General features: G+C 60.9%; 2 protein-coding genes across 2 annotated transcripts; both read right to left on the reverse strand.

Annotated features, from left to right (window-relative positions):
* Window positions 1-467: 467 nt before the first annotated feature.
* On the reverse strand, window positions 468-1,314 carry LOC134364012 (coiled-coil-helix-coiled-coil-helix domain-containing protein 2-like). The gene has a single exon (XM_063079902.1). It carries the CDS (start codon window positions 1,225-1,227, stop codon window positions 766-768), a length of 462 nt encoding a protein of 153 aa, XP_062935972.1. The 5' UTR covers window positions 1,228-1,314; the 3' UTR covers window positions 468-765.
* Window positions 1,315-8,146: 6,832 nt separating this feature from the next.
* On the reverse strand, window positions 8,147-20,059 carry EPPK1 (epiplakin 1). The gene has a single exon (XM_063079299.1). It carries the CDS (start codon window positions 20,057-20,059, stop codon window positions 8,147-8,149), a length of 11,913 nt encoding a protein of 3,970 aa, XP_062935369.1.
* Window positions 20,060-20,954: the final 895 nt, after the last annotated feature.

Raw genomic sequence — 20,954 nt, forward strand, 5'->3', positions numbered from 1 at the left:
CTCCCCGTCGCTTCCCGAGGGTCTGGGAAGGCCCGGGGCAGGGTCATCTGGGGACCCACCTGGACGACGGCCTGTTCCAGCTGCAGGAGGCCCCACGGGCTCAGAAGTGCGGCTAGCTCTCCCGGCCAGTAGCCACCGACCCTTGCCCCAGGCCACCAGGAAACACGTGGAGGGCCCCTGAAAGCGGCAGACAAGCATACAAGCAGGCTGAGCGGGCTTGGCTTTAACTCACGAGCGCAAATCTCCCTGGCCGGAATTCCGTATTTCCCTCTCACGTCCGCACGCCACCTCCACACCTGCCAGGGTGGCACGTCTCTATCTGCTCTCCTCAAACTTGCCCCCCCCCCCCGCTTTCCCTGCTGCCGGCTGCCCGCAGCAGTGGAACCATCAGGACGGAGCCTACCCCTCACATCCTCCCCCTCCCCCTCCAGGGACCACCCTTTCCACATCCTCCAGAATTCTTTTTTTTTTTTTTGGAAGAAAATTACTTTATTCTGATTAACTCATAAACAATAATATCACACAGCTGGTTTGAGGACACACAAACATTTTCCCAACCTCAAACTCTGTACCATCTGAGTGAACTTCTATATAGTAAGAACACCCTCTTCCATTGCAATTCCAAAGAAAGGAAGCTATTCATAACAGAGAAGAGCTTTAACTGATGATTTTACATTTTAAACTTGCACTATCGATTATATGTTTATGCTAAATTAACTTGGTCATGAGAGTCGATTTTCCATTTCTTCAATTTGAACTTCTTGATTAGGCTAATCCATTTGCAAGTCTGCACTGTTTCAGCACCTCACTGAAACCCTCACAGAGCTTAATGTCACCCTGGTTCTGGGCGCACTCCAAAAACTGCTTTATCTCATAGAAGCAGGGTTCTAACTGCTGCTGCTGCGCTGGTTGGGCTCCCTGAGGCTCCTGATAAGTGATGTCAGGCCTTGAGGGCTCAGCATTATTTCCTCCACTGAAGCCCCCAGTGATGGCATGGCCCAGTGTGTGCCCAACAGCAGAGCCCACAGCCACGCCAGCTGCAGTGGTTGCCATCTGGGCCATCAGACCTGGCTGCCGGGGTGCAGCAGCAGGTGAGCCAACTGCAGATGGTGGGACCGCTGCTGGCGGCTGGGCCACTGGTGCTGGCCTGGGTGCAGTTCTCATCTGAGGTGCCCGGCTGGCTGGAGGCGCCATGTGGGAGGTGCGGCTTCGGCTTCCACGCGGCATGGCAAGCGCTGGCGGATCCACGAGTAGACAGCGAAACTCTGCGGGGAGAGCGGCGGCTTCGGGGAAGAGGGACAGCGGGAAGCGGGGGAGCCTCAATCCAGAATTCTTTTTATCTAAAATCCCCCCTTTATCTCAAAACCCCCACCACCTCCCATGGCCTCCTCCCTCTCGCACCTGCTGATTCCTTGTCCATCCCTTCTTCTAGCACAAGTGTGCCTCTTGCACTGAAACCCCGACTTGAAACCTGCGGGTGCCCACTCCCCTCAGTGGCAGCTCAGACCTGAGGTGTCTGAGTCTCTTCCGTCCTCAGCCTTTGGCGTGACTGGCATCTGGTCCTCTGCCCGGTCCACTGTGGCCCCTCTTTTCTGACCAGCGTTGCTCACTGGGGCCACGGCAACTCCCTGTGCTCTTGGCTCCCACTCATAGCCCTCTGTGCATCCAAGAGTCAACTCAGCAGGTTTGGGGTATTCAGACCCTGCACCTTCCAAAGAAACTGGCCTTTAATCAGCTCCTGGGAGACAACCTCTAAGCCCTCGGGATGTCCTGCCTGGTTTGAACGTCTATGTTTATCTTGGGGCCTTGGCCCACACCAGACAGTCTATGCTAACAATGTGATTTATGGTGGTGACCTTTGTCACACAGTGTCAGCCTGACCTCTGGAGGGGCTGGAGACTAAGGACACTCACTCAAGTGGTCAGCTATGCCTATGCGACCAAACCCAGTAAAAAACCCCAGACAACAAGGTTCAGTGAGCTTCCCAGGCTGGCAGCAGTCCATGCATGTTGTCACACATCCTTGCTGGGGGAACTAAGCATTGTCTATGTGACTGCACTTGGAGAGGGCAACTGGAGGTTGACACCTGGTCCCTCCTGGACTCTGTCCCGGAAGCCCTTTACCTCTGTTGATTTTTATCTGTGTCCTTTGCTGTAACCAATTGTGCCCGTGAACATAACAGCTTTCTGAGTTTTCCACCTCTTTCTGGTGAATCATTGAACCTACCTGAAGGTGGTCTTGGGGACGGCCCAGTGGTCCCTTCTCACTCAGTGTGATGACCAAAGCCTCACCTTGGAGGCCCCCACGATTGGCCCTGTCTTGCGGGCCTCCTTTCTCCCGCCCTCTCCTGCTCAGCCTGCTCCTGGCTCACTGCCCCCATGCTGTCTGCTGGACAGACCAGCACTTCCCTTCAGCACTTGCCCTGGCTGTGCCCTTTCCCTGGAATGCCCTTTCCAGAGCTCCTCTGAGCCCACTTCCATCAGGTATTGACTCAGATGTCACTCATCCTCACATCACAGCCCCCAACCCATCCTCTGCTGACTTGACTCTCTCCCTGGAATTTGTCAGTGCCTGAGCTGCGTGCGTGTTTTTCTTGTCTCTTCCTCACCACCTGTGTCCCTGTTGGAATGGGAGCTCCAGGAGGTCAAGGATGTCTGCTCCTTATCCCTACTCTTTCAGGAGCACTGGGGACACTGCCTGGCACACAGCAGTCCCCCAACACACATTTCGTGAATAGACATGTGGGTGGGCAGGGGTGCAGTTTTAGGTGGGGTGGTCCAAAGAAGCTCCTGAGGTACCATTTGAGCAGAATCTCGATGAATTTTCTTCCCTTTCTCTGCCCCCGTAACCAGATATATATGCTCTGTGATGGGTCGAAGAGAGGCTTCCCCCAAAATATGATCCCATCCTAATCCCTGGTACCTGGGAACAAGGCCTTATTTGGAAAAGGAGTCTTTGCCGATGTTAAGTTTAGGATCTTGATTCGAAGATCATCTTGGATTTAGGGCCTACCCTAAACGTTCGATGTTCTTGTAAGAGAAAGGGTAGGGATATATGAGGCACAGAGAAATGGGACACAGCCATGTGAAGACGGAGGCTGAGATTGGAGCGAAGCATCTACACACCAAGGAATGCTCATGATGGCCAGAGCCACTAGTGATAGGAGAGGCCTGGGACAGACTCTCCCTTGGAGCCTCCAGAAGCTGGACCAATCCTAGCTTAACCCTGCCTTGAATCTGAACTTCCAGCCTCCAGATCTGTGAGGTAATAAATTTGTGTTGTCTTAAGCCACTGATGGAGTTTGGATTTGTTGTCCTCCCAGAACTCATGTGGAAACCTGATCCCCAGTGTGGCAGTGCTGGAAGCTGTTTGAGTCATGGGGGCGGATCCCTCATGAATGGATTAGTGAACACCCTGGGTGGGGGGAGTAATGAGTGAGTTCTCGCTCTATCGGTTCCCGTGAGAGCTGATTGTTATAAAAGACCCTGGCATCTAACCCCCCCCCCGCCCTTGTGTCCTCTTGCCATGTGATCTGCTTGTACCCGCCGGCTGCCTGACGCCTTCCGCCACGAATAGAAGCAGCCCGAGGCCCGTGCCAGATGCAGCTGTCCCAGAATCGTGAGCCACATAAACCTCTGTTCTTTGTAAATTACCCAGTCTCAGGTATTCTGTTATAGCAACACAGAATGGACTAATACAGCCACCCCATTGACGGTGCTTTATTACAGCAGCTCTGAGACTCACACAAGTGCCAATTGTGCCTTCCAGTGACAGCAATTACAATGCTTACATGCAGGCCAGGCTGCACCTGTGGTTCTCAGCCACCTGTCCCCACAACCTGAGTAGGTCCAACACCCGCCAGCTCAGAGGGGGCGGCTGGGGCATGTCCTCTCTGGCCCTGCTTGGCCTGTGCTCCAGGATCAGCACCGCCCTCCCACCCCTGCCTCTGTTCCTGTCCATCCCTAGATTCTTTTTTTTTTTTTTTAAAGATGACTGGTAAGGGGATCTTGACTTGGTGTTGTCAGCACCACGCTCAGCCAGTGAGCAACTGGCCATCCCTATATGGGATCCGAACCCGTGGCCTTGCTGTTATCAGCACCACACTCTCCCGAGTGAGCCACGGGCCGGCCTCACCTAGATTCTGCCACACTTTATTGTTAGACATCCTTTGGGACATCCTTTCTCAGGAGCTATCGCCAGCCCTCTGGACAGCCCATCCCCAGCAGCAGCACACAGTGCCAACAGTGGGTTTGCTATGCACCACCTCCTCCCTCCCCACCTTGGCCACCTGCCATGGCTCCACACGTGTGCCCTTGGGGCTTTCTGAGCCTCTCTCTCCTGTGGGGCATGCAGGTGACCTGCTTTCTGAATTCTTGCCCATTTCTTTCCTCCTGGCAGGTGCTCTCGGGGCTCAGGACTGGTGTCCTAGGTGCCAGGAACACTGGGGTGGGAGAAAGCCAGGCAGTCCCAACTCCCAGGTTGAAGGAGCACCAGGGACAAAAGCTAGGTTTGGTCAGTTCCTTGAAATGATAAAGCCAGGCCTTGTAAGGTGATGCACAGGGCCTCCAGGTGCAGGGCCAGGCTTCCCCAACGGTGTAGTCTTCCACCATGTGCCTTTCCAGAGTCCACATCTGAATGTGCGGGAGGGGCTCTTATGGCCTTGTGACCGTGGGGCTCCTCGTGGAACTTCCTACGGTCTTGCTGTGATGCCGCTTTGGGGAGGTGAACTGTCAGCCCACCTCTGGCTCCTCTCAGGCAAACTGACTTTCCTCTCTGGCTGCCGTTAAGACCTTCTCTTGGCCTGTAGATGGCTGCAGTTTCACACTGACATGGCTAGGGATTTGGGGACTTCTTGAATCTGGACATTAATGTCTGGTCAGAGGTGGAAAATTCTAAGCCATTATCCTTTCTGATGTTTCGTCTGCCCCATTCTCTGTCTCTCCTCCTCTGAGGACTCCTGGAGGTGTATACGGGACTGTCCTATTGTCCAGTTTGCCTCGTACCTTCTCTCCTGCCCTCCCAGCTTTGTCTCTTTGCTCCACACTCTCCCCATGCCTGCCACAGTCTCCTGGCTCACCTCCTCCCTTGCTGTTCTGTCTGAGTTGCTAGTTAAACCTGCCCATTGAGTTCTTAATTTTATTTATTTTTTTGGCTGCTGGCTGATGTGGGCATCTGAACCCTTGACCTTGGTGTTACAACACTCTGCTCTAACCAGCTAACGGCTGCCATCTGTCTCCTTTTATAGTTTCCAGTTGTCTGGTGACATTCTCTGGCTTAACTTGTTGAATATGGCGGCCAGGACCACTTATGGTCTTTGTGGGATTGTTTCTGTTGCTCGTTCTGCTGTTTTTGTGGGTTCTTGCTCCTGGAGTTTTTGCTCCTGGTGTGCTCTGGTTGTGTGCTGGACAAGATTTTGAGAAGCATTTATAGGTATAAACCAAAGGCACCACGTGATGTGTCTTCTTCCAGAGGGTTTTGTCTGCTCGTGACAAGGTCTGGGGTGTCACTGGTCTGGAGCTGCCTTAGCCCAAACTCAAGGCTTTAGGCTCTACAGACCACCCCAGTCTGCGAGTCTGCGCGGGTGGATCGTTTACCCTGCCGTCATGGTTCCTCGGGACCTTTCTTAAAGTGGGAGGGTCTTTTTTAAGTTTCCCACTTTCGGTGGCCCCCATTGGTCTAAAGTCCCAGAGCACCAGCTGCCTCTCGACCAGAGTGCAGTGTTGTGTCCCGTGGCCACGGTGGCTGAAGCTGGTTGTACATGTGACTCGAGGCTGTCCCCCCAGGCTGGGGGTGGCTCAGGTGCTTCCTGACTCTCAGAGTCTCCCCTGCTGGGGGCTATCATGTACCTGTGTCTGCTGAGGTCACCTGGCCCCACTGAAGGCCCTGGGGCAGGTGACCTCCTATCTCAGCCTCCACGTTACCTGGGAGCCTGGAGGGGTTCACCTGGCCTGATAGTACAGCTGCTCTCTCAACCACGTGAGGCCACTGCTATGGGTGCACACATGCCCTGCCCCCAACGTCCCCTACCTGCCAGGGTATTTTTGAGACAACCCCTTACCAGCCCTTGAGTGGGGTTACGGACAAGCAAACCCAGGAGTCTGAGCTCTTCAATCTCTGCCTCGTCACTGTCCCCCAGGACAAGAGTGAGTGAGAGGCAGAGGAGAGTCTCCGCTGACTGCGGCAGCCAAAGGGAGCCAGAGCCCTGGCAGAGCCGCCCTTCGCACCCAGTGTCTCACTGCAAAGTCTGCTTTGAACATAAAAACGTGAATATTAACTAGCTTTTTTTAAAAAAAAATTCTTTCTATAACAATCCGAATTTTCTTTTAGCTAGAAGGATGCTTTGGGCTGACTAGGGAGAAAATCTTACACTCAGATAGAGAGAGAAAAGCCACGTGAATGTTTAAAATGACAAAAACCAACACCCTGCTCCCTTTCTGTCATCATTGTGGACATTTCAAATACATCCAGCATGCTCGCTGTGCATAATTTCATTTGGACTCACAGCCACGCATGAGTTAGCTGCTGTCATTGTGCCCATTCTACAGAAAAGCAGGCTGAGGCACAGCGACAGGAAGTAACTTGCCGGAGTATGCAGTTAGGAAGGCGTAGCACTGAGATTTGAATGCAAGACTTTAATCCTAGAGCCTGTAATCCTCCCCTTTCTACAGCATCCTTTGGTTTTTGAGCTCGGGTACCGACAGATGGGTGAGGAACTCTGTCAAGGGATCCCAGGCATCTCCACATTTGTCTCGGTTTAAACTTGGGACAGTGAGGAGAAAGAGTGTGGAGACTGAAGAAAGCACCTGAGGGCCAGGCCTGATGCCCGTGCTTCTCCGCCAGTGCCAGCTGGTGAGACGCCTGCCGGTGGGGTGAGCGGGCACCCGCTCCCGGTGCGCACCGGCCCTGCTCTTTTGTGGCTGTGGTTTTCCTGGCCTGCCGGCAGGCCCGCCACACCTCCCATCTCAGATTCATGGCAGGCAGCCGACGCCTGTGCATGTTCCCGTGGGCACTCCAGGACACTCGCAGGCTGCTTCCCAGCCGCCGGCTGGCTGCGGGCGACACAGACCCCACTGCAAAACAAGTGGTGGAGGTGGGCAGGGAGCACGCACTGCCCGGCCGTGTCGCTGCCCCTCGCTGGGGTCATGAGAAACGCTTTGCCCCCAACGCAGCATGGCTCGGCCTGGCGCACTATGCGCAGCCGGTGGCATCTCTGTGGCTGGCACAAGCTTGGCGAGTGACAATGCAGTTTGGAGCTGGGTGCTCATGAGTTCCCACCCGCCATGGGACCTGGGCATGTCCGCCTCCCCAGGATTCACGTTCTTCACCTGTAAAATCAGAATAGCAATTCCTGAGACTCCTGGGACTGGTCCAATGGAATAAGGCCACTGCAGCCCATCTTTCCTGGGAAACTCTCTGGGCAGAATACAAAAAGCTACTCCTGGAGGACTCTGAAAAGCTAATGGTCGCAGCTGGATGGGGGAGGGAAGTCACAATGTGGAACGGTGGGGAGTTTACTGCGTAGCCATCTCCTGCTCTATCGATGGGTTGAGTCTCACGATTGCGAGGTGGGCATGAAGCTGGTCAGCCAGCCCTCAGGGTCTGCACCTGTAAGGTGGGCTGCAGCCAGGGGATCAAGTGTCACGGCCAGCACAGCAGGACATTGAGAGCCCCCAAACTGAACCAGAGCACTTAACTGAAGCCATGGGCTGCTGGGAAATAAGCTCGACCACAAATATAAAAATCATTTCACAATTGATAGAAACACATTGAATAAACTGGAAAACAAGGTCACATGTGCACTGCGGTATGTTTCCCCAGGGCCCCAAAGAAAGTTCACATCATTCTAAACGTAGAGGGTAAATCCGGAATGCTCACAGGCAAACATGCATGAGTAAAAAAATACTGAAAAGTCACAAATGAGGGACGTGACAGTGCACACCCAGAGCAGGAAAAAGAAAGAAAAATGCATTCGGGAAAAGAAGAGAAACACCACAAGCAGGACCACAGAAACCAGCAACACGACGTTCAACATACGAACCATGAGTGCTCTGTACAACAGTGCAGCTACAGAGAGGAAGAGGAAAGGAGGACAGTGAAGTCACACACTCAGCAGAAGCTGGCAAAATAACCGAGTGAAAACTCCCATTCAACCCCTGGACACAGAGAGAAATAACAGCCCGGTCTCAGGATCAGGAGTGGCCCTCTGCAGCAGCTGCAGGTAGGTGAGGTTCTCGTGTGTGTTGGGGTCAAAGAAGCCCTTGGTGTCATCGCTGGGGTCCGCCAGCAGGCGGTTCATCTCCTCGTCAAAGTAGCCGCGCTGGTAGGCCACGTCCACGGGCACGCGGTGGCTGTGCACGGGGTCGATGACGCCGCCAGTGGCGATCTGGGCCTCCAGCAGGCGGATGCCGTGGTCCCGGACGATGAGGTCCCGCTGCATGGCCTGGAAGAGGGAGATCTGCTCCCCAGTGTAGGGGTCGGTGTAGCCCGTGACGGCGCGCTCGGCCGACAGCAGCTTCTCCTGCAGCTCGCCGCCCACCACGCCCGCGGCCACGGCCTCGTCCACGGACAGTCTGCGCTTGCCCGTGGGGTCGATGACGAAGCCGGTGGCCGCCTGCGCCTCCAGCAGCACCAGGGCCGTGCCGGGCCGCAGCAGGCCCTTCCGCATGGCCTGGTAGATGCTCATCTTCTCCTGGTGGCCGGGCGTGTCTTTGCCGGGCACCAGGACGCCCGCGATACAGCCGGTCCCCTGCAGGTAGCGCTTGACCGAGTCCATCTCCGTCACCTCCTGCAGGGTCTTAGTGCCCTGGGCCAGGTCCCGCAGGGTCTCGGGGCCTAGGATGCCCGACGTGCGCAGCTCAGAGGCGGACACCTGGCGCCGCAGGCCCCGGAAAGACACCTTCCTGAGCCGCTCCTCGGTCTCCTCGATGACCTGGGTGAGGATCTCGACCAGGTCGGGCAGGCCCAGGGTGCCGGCTGCGTGCCAAGCCAGGAGCTCGTCCCGGCGGGACTTGCTCAGGTACGAGGAGAAGAGGACGTCCCACACGGAGACCGGCTGCCCCTGGAACTGGCCGGAGTGCACCTCCATGGTGGCCGCACGCAGGGCTTCCTCCTGCCCACGGACATTGGCCTGGTCCTCGGCGTCACCTGCAGAGGGGCCCGAGCCGCCATCCTCGCGCCCGGGTGGCCCTGGCTCCCGCTGGCCGTGCAAGGCATCCCTGAGCCCGGGCTGGGCCCCGTGGACCCCCTCAGCCTCCTCGATGATGGTGGTGAGCCTGCGGGTCAGGGCGGGCAGGGCCAGCGTCCCCGAGCCAAACTGGGCCAGCAGCTCCTCCCGGGTGTCCCCCCTTACGTAGCTGGACACCAGCACATCCCACACGGGCACTGTGGGCCCCTGGAAGCGGCCCACCCTGACCTCCATGGTGGCTGCACGCAGGGCACCCTGAGGGTCACGGTGCAGGTCCCCGTCCTCGGCCCGGGCCAGCTGCGAGGTGAGGGTGGCAGCCATCTGCTGCACACTCAGCATGCCGGCCTGGTACCTGCGCAGCAGGTCCTGGCGCAGGCTTTCGGACACCTCGCGGTAGAAGAGGAGCTCCCACACGGACACACTGTGGCCCTGGAGGGCGCCCGAGCCGGGCGACACGTGGAAGTCACGCAGGGTGCCGCGCAGCTCCTGGCTCATCTGGTGCACGGCGGAGTCCCTGCCCGCCAGCTGCAGCATGTAGAGCCCGGAGTCCGGGTCGCGCACGCAGCGGCGCAGCAGCTGCAGGTAGGTGAGGTTCTCGTGTGTGTTGGGGTCAAAGAAGCCCTTGGTGTCATCGCTGGGGTCCGCCAGCACGCGGTTCATCTCCTCGTCAAAGTAGCCGCGCTGGTAGGCCACGTCCACGGGCACGCGGTGGCTGTGCACGGGGTCGATGATGCCGCCAGTGGCGATCTGGGCCTCCAGCAGGCGGATGCCGTGGTCCCGGACGATGAGGTCCCGCTGCATGGCCTGGAAGAGGGAGATCTGCTCCCCAGTGTAGGGGTCGGTGTAGCCCGTGACGGCGCGCTCGGCCGACAGCAGCTTCTCCTGCAGCTCGCCGCCCACCACGCCCGCGGCCACGGCCTCGTCCACGGACAGTCTGCGCTTGCCCGTGGGGTCGATGACGAAGCCGGTGGCCGCCTGCGCCTCCAGCAGCACCAGGGCCGTGCCGGGCCGCAGCAGGCCCTTCCGCATGGCCTGGTAGATGCTCATCTTCTCCTGGTGGCCGGGCGTGTCTTTGCCGGGCACCAGGACGCCCGCGATACAGCCGGTCCCCTGCAGGTAGCGCTTGACCGAGTCCATCTCCGTCACCTCCTGCAGGGTCTTAGTGCCCTGGGCCAGGTCCCGCAGGGTCTCGGGGCCTAGGATGCCCGACGTGCGCAGCTCAGAGGCGGACACCTGGCGCCGCAGGCCCCGGAAAGACACCTTCCTGAGCCGCTCCTCGGTCTCCTCGATGACCTGGGTGAGGATCTCGACCAGGTCGGGCAGGCCCAGGGTGCCGGCTGCGTGCCAAGCCAGGAGCTCGTCCCGGCGGGACTTGCTCAGGTACGAGGAGAAGAGGACGTCCCACACGGAGACCGGCTGCCCCTGGAACTGGCCGGAGTGCACCTCCATGGTGGCCGCACGCAGGGCTTCCTCCTGCCCACGGACATTGGCCTGGTCCTCGGCGTCACCTGCAGAGGGGCCCGAGCCGCCATCCTCGCGCCCGGGTGGCCCTGGCTCCCGCTGGCCGTGCAAGGCGTCCCTGAGCCCGGGCTGGGCCCCGTGGACCCCCTCAGCCTCCTCGATGATGGTGGTGAGCCTGCGGGTCAGGGCGGGCAGGGCCAGCGTCCCCGAGCCAAACTGGGCCAGCAGCTCCTCCCGGGTGTCCCCCCTTACGTAGCTGGACACCAGCACATCCCACACGGGCACTGTGGGCCCCTGGAAGCGGCCCACCCTGACCTCCATGGTGGCTGCACGCAGGGCACCCTGAGGGTCACGGTGCAGGTCCCCGTCCTCGGCCCGGGCCAGCTGCGAGGTGAGGGTGGCAGCCATCTGCTGCACACTCAGCGTGCCGGCCTGGTACCTGCGCAGCAGGTCCTGGCGCAGGCTTTCGGACACCTCGCGGTAGAAGAGGAGCTCCCACACGGACACACTGTGGCCCTGGAGGGCGCCCGAGCCGGGCGACACGTGGAAGTCACGCAGGGTGCCGCGCAGCTCCTGGCTCATCTGGTGCACGGCGGAGTCCCTGCCCGCCAGCTGCAGCATGTAGAGCCCGGAGTCCGGGTCGCGCACGCAGCGGCGCAGCAGCTGCAGGTAGGTGAGGTTCTCGTGTGTGTTGGGGTCAAAGAAGCCCTTGGTGTCATCGCTGGGGTCCGCCAGCACGCGGTTCATCTCCTCGTCAAAGTAGCCGCGCTGGTAGGCCACGTCCACGGGCACGCGGTGGCTGTGCACGGGGTCGATGACGCCGCCAGTGGCGATCTGGGCCTCCAGCAGGCGGATGTCGTGGTCCCGGACGATGAGGTCCCGCTGCATGGCCTGGAAGAGAGAGATCTGCTCCCCAGTGTAGGGGTCGGTGTAGCCCGTGACGGCACGCTCGGCCGACAGCAGCTTCTCCTGCAGCTCGCCGCCCACCACGCCCGCGGCCACGGCCTCGTCCACGGACAGTCTGCGCTTGCCCGTGGGGTCGATGACGAAGCCGGTGGCCGCCTGCGCCTCCAGCAGCACCAGGGCCGTGCCGGGCCGCAGCAGGCCCTTCCGCATGGCCTGGTAGATGCTCATCTTCTCCTGGTGGCCGGGCGTGTCTTTGCCGGGCACCAGGACGCCCGCGATACAGCCGGTCCCCTGCAGGTAGCGCTTGACCGAGTCCATCTCCGTCACCTCCTGCAGGGTCTTAGTGCCCTGGGCCAGGTCCCGCAGGGTCTCGGGGCCTAGGATGCCCGACGTGCGCAGCTCAGAGGCGGACACCTGGCGCCGCAGGCCCCGGAAAGACACCTTCCTGAGCCGCTCCTCGGTCTCCTCGATGACCTGGGTGAGGATCTCGACCAGGTCGGGCAGGCCCAGGGTGCCGGCTGCGTGCCAAGCCAGGAGCTCGTCCCGGCGGGACTTGCTCAGGTACGAGGAGAAGAGGACGTCCCACACGGAGACCGGCTGCCCCTGGAACTGGCCGGAGTGCACCTCCATGGTGGCCGCACGCAGGGCTTCCTCCTGCCCACGGACATTGGCCTGGTCCTCGGCGTCACCTGCAGAGGGGCCCGAGCCGCCATCCTCGCGCCCGGGTGGCCCTGGCTCCCGCTGGCCGTGCAAGGCGTCCCTGAGCCCGGGCTGGGCCCCGTGGACCCCCTCAGCCTCCTCGATGATGGTGGTGAGCCTGCGGGTCAGGGCGGGCAGGGCCAGCGTCCCCGAGCCAAACTGGGCCAGCAGCTCCTCCCGGGTGTCCCCCCTTACGTAGCTGGACACCAGCACATCCCACACGGGCACTGTGGGCCCCTGGAAGCGGCCCACCCTGACCTCCATGGTGGCTGCACGCAGGGCACCCTGAGGGTCACGGTGCAGGTCCCCGTCCTCGGCCCGGGCCAGCTGCGAGGTGAGGGTGGCAGCCATCTGCTGCACACTCAGCGTGCCGGCCTGGTACCTGCGCAGCAGGTCCTGGCGCAGGCTTTCGGACACCTCGCGGTAGAAGAGGAGCTCCCACACGGACACACTGTGGCCCTGGAGGGCGCCCGAGCCGGGCGACACGTGGAAGTCACGCAGGGTGCCGCGCAGCTCCTGGCTCATCTGGTGCACGGCGGAGTCCCTGCCCGCCAGCTGCAGCATGTAGAGCCCGGAGTCCGGGTCGCGCACGCAGCGGCGCAGCAGCTGCAGGTAGGTGAGGTTCTCGTGTGTGTTGGGGTCAAAGAAGCCCTTGGTGTCATCGCTGGGGTCCGCCAGCACGCGGTTCATCTCCTCGTCAAAGTAGCCGCGCTGGTAGGCCACGTCCACGGGCACGCGGTGGCTGTGCACGGGGTCGATGATGCCGCCAGTGGCGATCTGGGCCTCCAGCAGGCGGATGCCGTGGTCCCGGACGATGAGGTCCCGCTGCATGGCCTGGAAGAGAGAGATCTGCTCCCCAGTGTAGGGGTCGGTGTAGCCCGTGACGGCACGCTCGGCCGACAGCAGCTTCTCCTGCAGCTCGCCGCCCACCACGCCCGCGGCCACGGCCTCGTCCACGGACAGTCTGCGCTTGCCCGTGGGGTCGATGACGAAGCCGGTGGCCGCCTGCGCCTCCAGCAGCACCAGGGCCGTGCCGGGCCGCAGCAGACCCTTCCACATGGCCTGGTAGATGCTCATCTTCTCCTGGCGGCCGGGAGCGTCCTTGGTGGGCACCAGGACTCCCGCGATGCAGCCGGTCCCCTGCAAGTACCTTTTTACAGCTTCATTTTCTTCTACGTGCTGCACTGTGCAGCTGCCTCTCTCTAGTTCCTCCAGCATTTCCCTTGTGATGACGGCTGAGCCCAGGAGCTCCGGTGCTGTGATTTGTCTTCTAATCCCTCTGAACCATAATTGTTTACGAGTCTTTTCTTGCTCTTGAATCATTTTAAAAATAACTTGTACTACCTTTTCCAGTGCAGAGGCAGTGTCTCTTTTGTATGTCCTCACCAATTCTAGTTTCTTCTCCTCGGTCACGTATTCCGAGTTCAGCAGCTCCCACACCGATCGCTTCTGGCCTCGGTACCTTCCTACCATTATTTCCACCTGCTCTGCCTCCAGCGCCCTCTTGGTCACCTCATCAATATACGTGGAGTCTTTTGTGTCCTTGACCACAGGGAACAGGGCCCAGCCCGTCTTCTCCTCCCGCTGGCACCTGTCCCATAGCTGACGGTATGTGACCTTCTCTTGTGTGTTAGGATCCACAAACCTTCTCTTCATGTGCTTCTGATCAGCAAGGAGCACGTATGTGTCCTCGTGCAGGCAGCCTCGCTTGTAGGCTGTGTCCAGTGGGAGCCGGTGGTGGTGAAGTGGGTCGATGACCCCCCCTGTGGCCACCTGCACTTCCAGCAGTCTCAGTGCTGTTTCCCTGTCAATCAACTTCTTTTTCATGGCCTGGAACAGTGGAATCGTGTCTCCCGTGGCTGGGTCCGTGTAGCCCTTGGCAGCCTTCTCAGCATTCAGGAGGCTCTCCTGTAAATCCTGGCCCACCAGGCCAGCAGCCAAGGCCTCTTCCACAGAGAGCCTCTGGTGTGTGTGGGGGTCCAGCAGGAACCCAGTGGCCGCCTGTGCCTCCAGAAGCTGAGCCATGAACACTGCAGGTATGAGCCCCTTCCCGCCGGCCTCAGCGCAGCTCATGACCTCCTGGGTGGATGGCACAATCACCCCTGCGATGCAGCCGCTGCCTTCCAGGTAGGTCTTGACATGCTCCAGCCGGCTGAGGTCCTTCCCTCCACTCTGGCTCCTGTGAAGTGCATCGAGGGTCTTTCTGTCAATGACTCCGGAGTTGAATAGCTCTGCAGCTGTCACATTCCCCCTGATGGCCGGCACCGTAATGACTTGGCTCCGCTTTTCTGTGTCTTCAATTGTCATGGTGATGTTCTCCAACAACTTCTCCAGGTCCACCTTCTGGGCTCTGAACTCCCAGATGAGTTCTTGCATCCTTTCCTGCGTGAAGTACTCAGAGGACAGCAGGTCCCACAGGGAGACCGTCCTATTGGCAAACCTCCCCATGTGCAGTTTCACAGTTCTGGACCTCAGCACTTGTCTTGTGGCCTCGTCAATGTACCTGTAGGTTTCTCCTTTCTTTACAATTTGTAGCATGTACAGGCCTGTCTCCGGGTCACGCACGCAGCGCTCCAGCAGCTGCAAGTAGGTGAGGTTCTCGTGTGTGTTGGGGTCAAAGAAGCCCTTGGTGTCGTCGCTGGGGTCCGCCAGCACGCGGTTCATGTCCTCGTCAAAGTAGCCGCGCTGGTAGGCCACGTCCACAGGAAGGCGATGGCTGTGCACGGGGTCGATGATGCCGCCAGTGGCGATCTGGGCCTCCAGCAGGCGAATGCCGTGGTCCCGGACAATGAGGTCCCGCTGCATGGCCTGGAAGAGGGAGATCTGCTCCCCAGTGTAGGGGTCGGTGTATCCTGTGACGGCGCGCTCGGCCGAAAGCAGCTTCGTGTAGGTTTCCTTGCCGAACATTCCTGCCTCAAATGCCTGCTCCACAGTCATCTTCTGGTTCTCTACAGGATCGATGATGAAGCCAGTGGCCGCCTGCGCCTCCAGCAGCACCAGGGCGGTGCCAGGCCGCAGGATGTGCCTTTTCAGGGCCTCTGGGATACTCATCCTCTCCTTGGTGTCCTGGATGAGGACCCCAGCAATGAAGTTGCCTCCTTCCAGGGCCCGCTTCACGTTGTCCACCTCTCTCACCTCTTCCACAGTCCTCTTCCCCTGATTCAGCTCGTCCAGTGTCTTCTTGTCAATAAGCTGGGACCTGAACAAGTCCCTGGCTGACACCTGCTTCCGAAGCCCTCTGAAGGTGGCTTGCGGGGGCTGCCTCTCTGCAGCCTCCACCAGGGCGGTGACCACAGTGACCACTTGCCGCAGGGCAGTGGCCCTTCCGGACTGACAGAGTGCAACCAGCTCCCGCCGCTTGTTGGCACTGACATACTCGGAGTGCAGCAGGTCCCAGAGTGACACACTGTGCCCTTGAAACCGCCCCATACTGACGGGCACCTTCATGGCCCTGAGTGCCACCATGGTGTGGTCATCCACCTTCGGTGCAGAGTCCTGGGGAATAGGCAGTAGCCACAGGCCGGTGTCAGCATCCAGCACACAGAGCTCCTTGAGCTGCTGGTATGTCACCTTGTCCCGTGAGTTGGGGTCGAAGAAGAACTTGTTGTCTTCGTGTATCGCAGTCAGTGCCTGGCCTGTCCGCTCGTCCAGGAGCCCAAGCCTGCAGGCCACTGCCTGGGGCAGGTGCAGCCCATGGGCAGGGTCCACCACACCCCCCGTGGCCAGCTGCACCTGCAGGAGGGGGAAGCCTTCGCTCTGGGGCACCAGCCCCTTCTCCATGGCCTGCCACAGTGAGAGGGAGCCCCCTGAGTAGGGGTCTGTGCACCCAGCCACGGCCCTCTCTGCCTGCCTCAGCTGCTCGCTCAGCTCCCTGCCCACCAGGCCAGCCCTGACTGCGCCCTCCACCGACAGTCTCTGGCCGGTCAGAGGGTCAACAAGGGAGCCAGATGCCACCTGGGCCTCCAGAAGCCTCTGGCCCAGGCCTGCAGGCAGCAGCCCGTCCCTCACGGCCTGGGCAATGCTGGCCTTGGCTCCTGAGGGCTGCAGCAGCACACCAGCCACACAGCCCGTGCCCCATAGGCAGGCCTTCACCGTGGGCTCCTCAGCGACCTTGGCGGGCAACTGTGTGCCCTGAGCAAGCGCCGCCAGGGTCTCCTGGGTGATGATGCCCATGTCCAGCAGCCAGACAGCAGGGACTTCACCCCGCGGGCCAGGCACTGTGATGTGGGCCCGAGCCAGGAGCTCTGCCCCCTGCACCCTCCTCTGCACCGCCTCCTGCAGCTGTGGCACGGTGGTCCTCCCCTCCCGGACATCCTCCAGGAAGCCCCTCCGCTGCTCCTCAGTGAAGTGGCAGGAGCCAAGCAGGTCCCACAGTGATGTGCCGTCCTTGGCCCCTGGCATGGCCTGCAGGGTCTCTTGTACCTGCTCATCAGTGGGGATGGAAGGAGTGCTTTCTGACAGGGGCAGGAGGTGAAGACCAGAGGCCTCATCCCTGAGACACTGCTCCAGAAACTGGGCATAGCAGGTGTGCCCCCGGCCATCTGGCGTGGGGAAGGTCTTGGTGTTGCTGGACAAAGCTGTCTCCATCTCCTGGTCGATGCAGCCACGCTGGGCAGCCACCAGCATGGGGAGGTGGTGGTGGCCCATGGGGTCAATGACCCCTCCCGTGGCCACCTGAGCCTCCAGGAGGCGGGTGGCCTGCTCTGCGGGGATGAGGCCTTTTTTCATGGCCTGGAACAGGGACACCCGTTTCCCAGAGAAGGGGTCTCTGAAGCCAGTGACGGCATCCTCAGCCCACTTCAACCTGCCATACAGCTCTGGCCCCACCACACCCCTGCGCACAGCCTCATCCACCGACAGGGTCTCCAGACTGCAGGGGTCCACAATGGCTCCCGTGGCCGCCTGAGCCTCCAGCAGGGCCAGGGCCACGCTGGGCACCAGCAGCTTCTGCTTCATGGCCTGATAGAGGCTGAGCCACTGGTTCGAGGGCTGTAACAGCACGCCGCCCACCGCTCCTGAGCCACGCAGGTACCTGCGGACACTGTCCATGCAGAGGAGGGCCTCGGGGCTGACCACCCCCGCCAGGACTCGGTCCAGGAGCTCCTGGTCGATGATGTGGGCCTCCAGAAGCTGGTAGGCTGTGACCCGGCCCCTGAGCGCAGGCAGCGTGACATCCGCCCACCTCCTCATCTCTCTCTCCAGCAGCTGCGAGACCTGTTCCAGTGTGACTTTGCGTAGCCGGTAGCTCTGCAGCAGCTGCCGCCGCCGGTCCTCACTCAAGTATTCCGAGTTGATCAGCTCCCACGCAGAAACCCTCTGCCCCCGGAACCGCCCATACCTCACGGACAGCAGCAGGTTCTGGAAGGCCTGCCGGGTGGCGCTGTCCACCAGCTGGGGCTGTGTGCTGCTGAGCGGCAGGAGGTACAGGCCTGTCTCAGGGTCGCGCACGCAGCGCTCCAGCAGCTGCAGGTAGGTGAGGTTCTCATGCGTGTTGGGGTCAAAGAAGCCTTTGGTGTCGTCGCTGGGGTCCAACAGGATCAAGTTCAGCATCTGGTCGAAGTAGCCGCGCTGGTAGGCCACATCCACGGGCAGGCGGTGGCTGTGCACAGGGTCGATGATGCCACCGGTGGCAATCTGGGCCTCCAGCAGGCGGATGCCGTGCTCCCGGATGATGAGACCTTTCTGCATGGCCTGGAAGAGGGAGATCCGCTCCCCGGTGTAGGGGTCGGTGTAGCCGGTGACGGCGCGCTCGGCCGACAGCAACTTCCCATGCATGTCAGGCCCAATGACACCGGCCCGCAACGCCTCCTCCACGGAGTACCTTTTGTTTTCTTTTGGGTCAGTGATGAAGCCAGTGGCTGCCTGTGCCTCGAGGAGGATGAGGGCCGTGCCAGGCCTGAGGAGCCCCTTCCTGCGGGCCTCATAGATGCTGAGCCGCTCCTGGGAGCCAGGCAGCAGCAGGCCGGCAATACAGCCCGTGCCCTGCAGGTACCTCCGCACCGAGGCCAGGCTGCCCACATCCTGGGCCGTGGTCTGCCCCTGCTCCAGCTGCTCGTACAGGTCCCGGTCAATGATCTCAGCATTCAGTAGTTCTCCTGGTGTAACCGTGTCCCTCAGCCCAGCAAAGGTGACCCTGGCAGTGGCTGCAGCCTGCTCGATGATAGCCTTCAGCTCAGTGGCCAACTCATCCACCGAGAGGGTCCCTTCCTGGTGCCACTGGGTTAGCGCCACCCTCTGCTCCATGGGGACCTCCTCAGAGAAGAGCAGCTCCCAGAGGGACACAGGCCGGCCCTGGAACTTCCCCATAGAGACCGTGGTCATGGTCATACCCAAGGTCTGCTGAGTATAGTGTTCAATGAATAGGGGCCCCTGGGGCTCCTCTGCATGGGGACCCCCTGACAGGGGCACGAAGGCAAGCCCTGTCTCTGGGTCAGTGACACAGCGGGCCAGCAGCTGCCCGTAGTGGAGGCTGTCATGTGTGCTGGGGTCAGAAAAGCCAGTGACCTGTGAGAGACACTGCTGTGTCTCTTTGTCCAGGCAGCCAAAGCGCAGAGCAGCCTCCAGGGGCAACCGGAGTCTGCGGGCCGGGCAGACCAGACCGCCTGTGGCCAGCTGGGCGTCCAGGAGCCGCAGCGCCAGTAGCCTGTCCACCAGCTCCTTCTGCATGGCCTGGAAGAGGGGGATGCGGGAGCTGCTGAAGGGGTCCTGGTACCCTGTCACCGCCTGCTCTGCCACCAGGAGCTGCTGGTGGAGCTCCGGGCTAACTAGGCCTGCCCTGACTGCCTCGTCCACCCACAGCCGCCTGCCTGTGGCTAGGTCCACCAGTGTGCGGGTGGCGGCCTGAGCCTCCAGGAGCGGGAGCACGGCGCCCAACGGGAGCAGGTGCTCAGTGACAGCCTGGGAGAAACTTTTCTTGTGGCCTCCAGGCAGCAGAACGACCCCGGCCATTCCACCAGTACCCTCCAGGTAGCGCCGCACCTCAGCGCGTGCGCTCACCCCTGCCACCGTCAGTCTGCCCTCCTGCAGGCCCCTGGCAGTCTCCTCATCCAGGACCCCTGCCTCCAGCAGCTCGGTGGCACTCACTGCCCCACTCAGGGTGTGGAAGGTGGTCTTCAGGGGCAGCAGGGCCAGTGCTGAGCCGGGGACCTGCACACACCTGCCCAGCAGCTCACTGTATGACAGTCGCTCCAGCGTGTTGGGGTCGAGGAAGCCCGGGGTGCCCATGCTGGGCTCAAGCTCCAACAGGCTGTGCCATGTCTCCTGGTCCAGGAGGCCCTGTTGGCAGGCTGCCTCGGGGGCCACCCGCACGCCCTGGGTGGGGTCCACCAGGCCCCCGGTGGCCAGCTGGGCCTCCAGCCAGCTCCACCCCAGGGCCCTATCCACAACCTCCTTCCCGATTGCCTGAAAGAGGGCCAGCTTCCTGCCTCCGTAGGGATCAGTGTAGCCAGTGACTGCACGCTCGGCAGCCAGCAGCTTCTCCTTCAGTTCCAGTCCCACCAGGCCCTGCCTCAGGGCCTCAGACACGGGGAGCAGTTGGCCCTGGGAAGGGTCCACCAGGCCCCCAGTTGCTGCCTGGGCCTCCAGCAGAGCTAGCCCAAGCCCAGAAGGTAAGAGCCCCTGCTTCATGGCACTGTAGAAACCCTGGATCTGGCCCGAGGCCTCCACATACACCCCAGCAATGTTCCTGGCCTTGGCCTCAGGCCCGGAGGGCGTACTGGCTCCGAGCACGGCTTTCATGGTTTTGGGGGTGCAGGCTTGCTCAGCACCGTTGGTGACCAGGATGTCAAGAGGACAGGCGTGGCTGTTCATCACACACAGCAGGTCGTGCAGAACTCGCCCAAGGTCCACTCGTGTTCTGTGGGGGACAGAAAGGCTCAGTCAGGGGCCCCAAGTGGCACAGGTGGTCAGGAGAGGAGGACTCAGTCCTTCCCTGGCTGGATGGTCCCTTGATCCGCCTCCAGACGGAGGGTGGAGCACTCCCCGATGGGCCGCACCTGCTCAAAGACGTGGAGGAGTACAGGCCGCAGGTGCAGCCTGCCCTCCCGGGGCACGAGCATCCCCACCAGGGCCAGGCCCTACCCAGCCCTGCGGGGTTCCTGCGGAGGGCATGAGGGGCACCCCAGCAGGCATGGAAGATGCAAACAGGATGGTGTGAGCCCAGAGGCCCTTTTCTCCTGAGGACTTTCCTCTGGCCTCTGTCCCAGCCCAGTGCCCTCCCCAGGGTCCCGGTGCAGGGCAGCTGGGACCTGTGTGCTCACACCCTTCCTGGGCATCCCTCTGCCTGGCCCTGCCTGAGGGCTCAGCCCTGCTCCCCTGGCCCCAGCACCACATCTCCCGGGGCCGACCCTCCCTTTTGCTCCTGTGGTCTCCATGTACTCTCCCCCTCCCCCAACGCACTGGCCTCTCAAACCTTTCACCCCCACTTGGACCCACCATTCCAGGGAAGCCTGGGTCTCTGAGTCTGGGAGCTCTAGCCCCTGTCCCTCCCGATGGCTCCTGAAGCCCCACTCTCACTGCACAGCTCCCACCTAGTCTCCAGCGAGACCCCTGCCCTTTCACCCCCCAGTTTCCTGCCTCAGCCTGGCCCTGTGTCCTCCTCTGCTGCCCTCTATCCCATGTCCCCCCTTAGCCCACTCCCAACCACCGTGGCCTCTGGGCTATGGTCCCTCTGCACCCGCAGCCTGCCCCGAGGGGCGGGAGGGCC

Source organism: Cynocephalus volans, chromosome 15, assembly GCF_027409185.1.
Source record: "Cynocephalus volans isolate mCynVol1 chromosome 15, mCynVol1.pri, whole genome shotgun sequence".
In the NCBI taxonomy this organism is placed as follows: Eukaryota; Metazoa; Chordata; class Mammalia; order Dermoptera; family Cynocephalidae; genus Cynocephalus; species Cynocephalus volans.